This window comes from Perca fluviatilis, chromosome 6 (assembly GCF_010015445.1).
Source record: "Perca fluviatilis chromosome 6, GENO_Pfluv_1.0, whole genome shotgun sequence".
NCBI classification, from domain to species: Eukaryota; Metazoa; Chordata; class Actinopteri; order Perciformes; family Percidae; genus Perca; species Perca fluviatilis.
The window spans coordinates 16657798-16664999 of record NC_053117.1 but is presented as its reverse complement, the minus strand read 5'-3'; the positions used below and the strand labels follow the sequence as shown (position 1 = coordinate 16664999).

Here is a 7202-nt window from a genome sequence, read left to right as displayed (position 1 = left end):
TTTTATCAGACAAATGTACAATGCTTCACTCTGAAATGTAGTGGACTAGAAGTATAATAAAGTGGAAATATGGAAATACAAGTACCTCAAAGTTGAACTAGGTACAGTACTTAGTTACATTCCACCACTGAAGTTAAGTGCATAAGAAAAATATATTAGTGAAATCAAGTTTAGTCGTGAAAAACTCCAATATCATGCATACAAAAACACTTTAAACTCTCTCTGGAACTCAGCTCTCGTCAAGGAATGAATATTTACAGATCAACTCTTCTTACGCAGAACAAAATCAATCAATGAATGGCATATTTTTTCTGAGACCAGTAATCACCTGTTAATGATCACTGTTGTAGTTATGTTTATGTCAACTTTATTTATATAGATTACATTTAATTATTTATTTTTTAATTAAAAGTAGTGAATAACTCTGACGTATTTATTAGTGCTGTCAAACGATTAAAATATTTAATCTCGATTAATCGCATTAATGTCATAGTTAACTCGCAATTAATCGCACATTTTTATCTATTCTAAATGTCCCTTGATTTCTTTTTGTCCCATTCTTTTTTTCTTATCAACATGGAAAAGTGGATCGGCTTGCTTTGTGCTTTTGTCGTCTGGCTTTGACGAGGGGGCGGAGAATTCGCATCAGCTGTGTGCTTGGCCATCAAGTGGTATTTCAGACTGGACGTGCTGCGATGATAGCTCAGTTCAACTTTTTAAAAGTAAACTTTCCATTCAGAATCTTACTGGCATCCATTTCGGCATCTTGCGCTCGCCATCCACTCAAAACCTAACGTTAGCCTACTACTCTTTGGCCGGCTCGCAAGCCCAAACACGTGTGTGCGGCATGCCTGTTGTTTTGTTTCCAGTCTAGCTAGATCCAGTGTGGTGTTATAGTTTTTCTAACGCTACTACTTGTTGCAACAGCATGTAAAAAAAACTACAAAGTTTGCTCGGCCAAAAAGAACATTAATCTTGCGATAAAAAAATGTACGCCATTAAAATGGGTTTGCGTTAACGCCGTTGATAACGCGTTTAACTGACAGCACTAGTATTTATACATAACATAGGCCAATTTTAGAATTCCTACAAAATGTCTGATTGGGGCATTTGTTGTTATTTAGAAAAACTGTGCTTCCCCCCCCTGATATTTAAAACAGGCACACGCCATTAACATGACGAAATATTAGAGACACTATACATTAAAATTTGAAAGAACGTGCACACTCAAAAACAGCTGTCAATAATGATTGTTTGTTTAAAACCATAAACATGAAGAATCAAACAGGACAGGAGACAAACAGTTTAAGGCACTTTGAGTTCATAGATGCTATATATTTGTAAGTTTTTGAGTAAATACAAAGAAAATACATACCACCAAACAAGCATACAGCATACAAACATACAAGCCAAGTATAGAAAAGGAGAAGATCTTTGATGTTGTTTTATACATTATTATATACAGTGCAGATTATTGAGATATTACAGAAGATTACAATAGGAAGATTTTTTTTTCATGTCTGTTCGACGGAATGCTTTAATTTCTTAAAATCTAGGAAAAATTAAGATGACACGTGGTCACAAAAGGTGTGAAAGGCCGTCACCATATGAACAAAATACAGCCTATCTTAAAGTGTGAAAGAGAGATACAGGTGTCGACACAGTGCCTTTTTCCCTCTGCTTGTTTATCTTTTGTTATGCTGCTGTTCTGGTCATTAAAATGTGCAGTGAGACTGTCAGTAACTAAAAAGTGTGACACATAACTCAGAAAATACAGGAAGATGATTATAAGAGGATGTCTGATACATGTATCTTGATTATATATACCAGTCAAGAGCAGAACAATTTTTTTTAGCAATGTAACACACAAAGCAAACGGTGAGCAGAATGGGATGCTTGTTATATGTGTGGATCAAAAAGAAGACAATACACTATAAAAATCTGTTTGTGTTTCTCACAATAAAAGCAAGTTTGTGATCCTTTGTCATCGTGATCTGATCCCTCCCACCATCATTCCTGCTGTATCTCAAAAGGAAATAAGTTATTTTGGTCCAGGAAAAGGTCTCTGCTATTTTATCCAAGAAAATGAGGCTGGGTAATTTCTGCATACTTGTGAGACTATTTTGTTTTGCTGAAAAAAAAAACCATCAAAATAGAGAGTCACACTTTTCTTTATGCTTTCTACAAAACAGGGAGTCACATTTTTCTTTATCCTTCCTACAAAATAGAGAGTACAAAGTTTCAGTGGGAGGATTAAGGTAAAAAAAAAAAAAAACATGCACAAATGTGAGGGGAGATGGCATCCCTGAGTGTCTGTGTGTGTGTGTGTGTGTGTGTGTGTGTGTGTGTGTGTGTGTGTGTGTGTGTGTGTGTGTGTGTGTGTGTGTGTGTGTGTGTGTGTGCTAGTGTGTCTCTGCCTGCCTATATGGTCTCCACATAATTGGCAGGGAACAAGCCTTGACGGCCATCTTTGCTCCAACCCCTCCACCAGGCTTTGTCCACCGTTTCCACGTCCTTGATGATGTCACCGGGCTCAAAGGAGATCTCAGATTCGTCCTCTGTAGGAAACATAAGATAACATGGTAAATACCCACTAATCACAGTGTAATTACTGTAAGTGGAGGCACTTTATGTGCACATGCATGGCGATTATCCTCTAAATGGCAGCTTACCTGCTTGGTAGTCATAAAGAGCTCGGACGCACATTTGTCTCTCGGCTAAAACCTGAAGTGGAAAAGGAAGACGGAGTCAGAGAAAGGCTGTGATCATGAAATACACGTCTTGTTGAATTAAAATTAACAAGACAGAATATAATGAGGTCAATTTCATGGAAACTCTCTTCATATGAACTTTAATTTTAAAAGATAAGGCTGGCAATATTCTATATTTTTGTCACCAAATCCCATGAAAGGCCAATGAATTGATCTATTGACAAGAGCTAGTGTAGCCAAAGCCTGGTATATCCTATTTCTCTTTGCAATAAACATCAATTGTTGTCCAAAACGTGTTAAAAATACATCACTCAGCAACACCCTTATCCTGGGTGACATTTTCTCACATTACTATGAGCATTATGCTTTATTTTAAATGCTACATACACTGTCCTGCTGCTGTAAATACTCACTGGTAAGCTGAATGTGTATTAATCCACTGCTGAAAACAGTCCCCAACAAATGCACTATTTTATTCCTATCTTTATTATTATTTATTCCTGTTTGAGTAACGTTTGCTGAAAATGACAGTACCCAACTTATTTAGACAATTACTGAGCCTTTTTTTTAATGAAACGGTATGTTTGTGTAAAGATCTACATCTTCATGAGGAACCAATGAGCTTGGGGCTGAGAGCCACAGACAGGGTACTGATGTCAGGGGATATTGAGAGACAGACTAACACATTGTTGGTTTTGGTGTTTTCGTGGGATTTGTTGACAATTAGAAAAAAAATATGATGACTTGATGACCTTTGGACCCAAACAAATATTCAACAATATTTCCTTTTTAATTTAGAATTCCGAAGAATATTCCATTTTTGGACTAACAGGCTTGGCGCAATACACTGTGCAAGTACAATATGTATTACGGTACCTCTTGTCCATTTTCTGAGATCATCTGTTCCTTATCCTCAACAACGTCATCCTCCTCTGCCGTGCCATGAAGATCATAGCAGCCAGCCAGCTCTGGTGAGCTGAATTCTGTGTCAGATGGACTCAAAGATCGCTCTGAGGAAGACCAGTTGAAAATCATTCATCACAGTACAACCACAGAGAATGAATGTTTTAATGTATTTTCACTGAGCAGTGCTACTTTGTGCAATATTGTTTAAATTGATTTGTTGTCAAACCTATGCCATTCTCTTCCTCTGTGTCCTCTCCATTTGTAATCCCATTGGTTGACAGGACAACAGTCTCGTGTTTGATTACTTGACAAATTGGTTCGGCATCTGAAAGGAATGGTTGTGATCTTTTTATCGCTGTGCAACATATTATCAAATGAACTTTTAGAAAGCTACAGTACATCATTTAAAAATAAATGGCGTGTGACAGTGTAACAATGCAGTGTAAACATGTCAATCAAGTCAAAAATAACAGGACACAAGAACAAGAGGGCTACCAGCAACTGCTGACTCAGCAAACTCAGCAGGCTCAGAGTGGGCCTGACTGTCTCCAGATTGGTCGTTCTCCTCTCCATCTTCTTTTGCCTCCTCTTCCTCCTGCACCACCTCCACTGGATACACCAGTGGTGCATGCTCAGCATCCTGTTTTAATCCCTCCTCCTCTTCCTCCTTGTCCTCTTCCTTCTTCTTTTCCTCCTCTTTTTCATCCTGCTCTCCTGCCTCGGTCTGGACTGGTTCTGTGGCAACAGTGCAAGGCTGTGGGTGTGTTTCAGCCGTCTCCTCCTCGTGCTCCTCCACATCCTCTTCCTCGTCCTCCTCCACCAGTACAGCCTGCACTTTATAGCCAACGTCTGAGACCAGCTCAGTGTGCACATGAGTGGATGTGTTGAGGTCTGTTGGGTGGAAAACTATATAATTAAAAACACAACTGTGAATTTGATAAGCTTACATGTTGTAAAAGAGCCCACAGAGACTGTGTATGCCTGTGGTAGAAGAACTGAACTATAAAGCATGCAAAAGTCGGGCTCTCTTGGTGCACATTCCAGTTAGGCTCGGCATGACTAAAAGTATGTGGTTACTTTGGGAATATTTAATTGTGACTGGACTGTACAATAGTCTGAGCTCTGTTATTTCTGTATAACAAGGCACCAATTCATAGTTCCTGGCCTGCTTTACACAGTCTGGAGTATGTGGGAGTAGTTTTTGGCAAAAGCACCTAAGTCACTGTAACCTTTAATACAAAAAATGAACAACCACTACTTAATGTCAAACGATCAATGTCTTTGTCAAAGTAATAAGCAGAGTAATATGCTCATCTTCACACTGCACCGTCACCCCGATTTTGTTGTTTTAGCGATAATGAGACGATCTTTGCCGATTACGTCAAAAAGGGAAAAAATAATAACATTGAATAATCACATCCCAATATAACTGATGTGTCCTGTTCCACTCTACCTGTGTTTGGCTGTGGTTTCTCTGGAAGAGGAGCTGTTGGAGCCTGGGGAGCTACACCATGCTCGAAGCAGAAAGCAGAGTCCTCTGGCTGGATTGGTGTATTTGGGGGCGAGGCGGGCAGGGCCTCTGGATGTGACTGAGAGAGCTTGTTATTTACTAAACTGGGAGACGAGGAAGCCAAGAGAGTAGGGGAGGCCGGAGGTGCAGAAGGTTGTGTGGGTGACGGTGGTTTGGGCTCAACAACAGCCTGCTCTTGGTTGTTAGTTTGTGGAACGCTGGGCAGGGCCGAGGCTGGAGGGGCAGGCCGAAGAGGTGATGTAGGCTGTGACATGGGGGCTCTGGGCCTTTGTGGAGAGGTGACGGGGCGGAAATCGGGGCTTGTGGGGGGCGACGTGGCGCGGTAGATAGGGGAAGGAGGAGCCCGGGAGAAGGGGGAGACCAGGGGTGAACTGTAAGGGGAGGATGATGTGCTCTCTTCTGCTTTAGAGAAGATGAAGGCTGTGTCTGTCAGGCTGCGCTGGTATCGTCTGAATGGTTTGCCTGGAGAGAAAAAAAAACAGTTTGTGAGTAATTATAAATAAATACATATATATATATATATATATATATATATATATATATATATATATATATATATATATATATATATATATATATATATAGTACAGGCCAAAAGTGTGGACACACTTTCTCATTCAATGCGTTTCCTTTTATTTTTTTATGACTATTTACATTGTAGATTCTCACTGAAGGCATCAAAACTATGAATGAACACATATGGAATTATGTACTTAACAAAAAAGTGTGAAATAACTGAAAACATGTCTTATATTTTAGATTCTTCAAAGTAGCCACCCTTTGCTTTTTTTATTAATGGAAAAATTCCACTAATTAACCCTGACAAAGCACACCTGTGAAGTGAAAACCATTTCAGGTGACTACCTCATGAAGCTCATTGAGAGAACACCAAGGGTTTGCAGCGCTATCAAAAAAAGCAAAGGGTGGCTACTTTGAAGAATCTAAAATATAATATATAATATAAATAATATAATATAAATATATCCATATATATATATATATATATACAGGGCTGTTTTAATGAGCTCGTCAGGACCTTCAAGTGAACACATGGTTAGGGCTGGGTATTGATTAAAAATAACTAATAAAAATATTTGATTCCGGAACCGATCCCAATACCGCGACTGTGATGCCGGTTCCTAAAGGATACTTAATTCAATACCAATTTTATAAAACAAAAAGAAACTGCAACATTACACATTACGACCCAACTATTTGTATTTATTTTTCAGCTCCTACTACGTGAGCCCCGTCTCTGTGAATAGCGAAGTGTTTTTCCTGCGTGTCTCTACGACGTGTGACGTTAGACAGCCAATCACAAACATTATTCGATCTTGTTAGAAGCACGCTGCATGCTTATTGTCTCACTGAAGCTGATGAGATTTATTCCTTAGGTATTGAAATTGGGTATTGAATGTAGTGGCATTTTTTCGATACTCGAAACTTTAGAGGCAATTCGGTCGGTGCCTAAAAAGTATGGAATTTGGTACCCAGCCCTACACATGGTAGCATTACTCTCTGTTTAAGCTACTGGTACATACCCGTGCGGGAGGATCCGGGGCTGGTGGGACTTTGTGATGATGATGATGATGACAGCTGCCTGAAGAACTCCCTTGGGTTTATGGAGCGCTGGGACACTAATGCTGCTGCCTCCTACAGGTCAGGTAACGTACAGAATGGGCAAGAAATTGAAATGATTAAACAGGCTGTTTATGTTTTGAAGCTGGTTTTAAAAAGAATCTAGCATTCTAATGGCAAACGTGTGTCCCATTCAGGTCTTTAATGAAGCGCTAATTCAAAGCAATATGAAGTAATGTTTGCTGTATGGGTTTATAGAGGTCTAAGATTCACTTACTGCTGCTTTCTCTATAGACTCACTCCTTCTAAGACGAGCCCTCATATCTTCCATATGCTCCCTCTGCTCCTGATCCTGTCAGGGCAAAAACACAGCAGCAATCACATTTACATATTCACACACACACACACATTTTATTGCTTTCAATCTCTTCATTTACAATACAACAATTTGAGTAGAAAAAACTTGAGACTTGTGA

At 39.4% G+C, this 7202-nt stretch overlaps 1 protein-coding gene across 2 annotated transcripts in view; it reads right to left on the bottom strand.

The window, feature by feature from the left end:
* Positions 1-1302: 1302 nt before the first annotated feature.
* The window catches only part of si:dkey-40c11.2 (drebrin-like protein), a 35177-nt gene continuing 29277 nt past the window's right edge, over positions 1303-7202 (bottom strand). Inside the window, exons 9-16 of one of the 2 annotated variants that reach the window (XM_039803498.1) lie at positions 7004-7078; positions 6690-6801; positions 5071-5610; positions 4113-4523; positions 3844-3942; positions 3588-3721; positions 2673-2724; positions 1303-2558 (exon numbers count right to left, since the gene is read on the bottom strand). In XM_039803498.1, the coding sequence (XP_039659432.1) occupies positions 2422-2558; positions 2673-2724; positions 3588-3721; positions 3844-3942; positions 4113-4523; positions 5071-5610; positions 6690-6801; positions 7004-7078 (1560 nt within the window). In that variant the 3' untranslated portion in view covers positions 1303-2421. The remainder of the gene's footprint in view (positions 2559-2672; positions 2725-3587; positions 3722-3843; positions 3943-4112; positions 4524-5070; positions 5611-6689; positions 6802-7003; positions 7079-7202) is intronic. The other variant, XM_039803499.1, reaches the window with a different exon arrangement.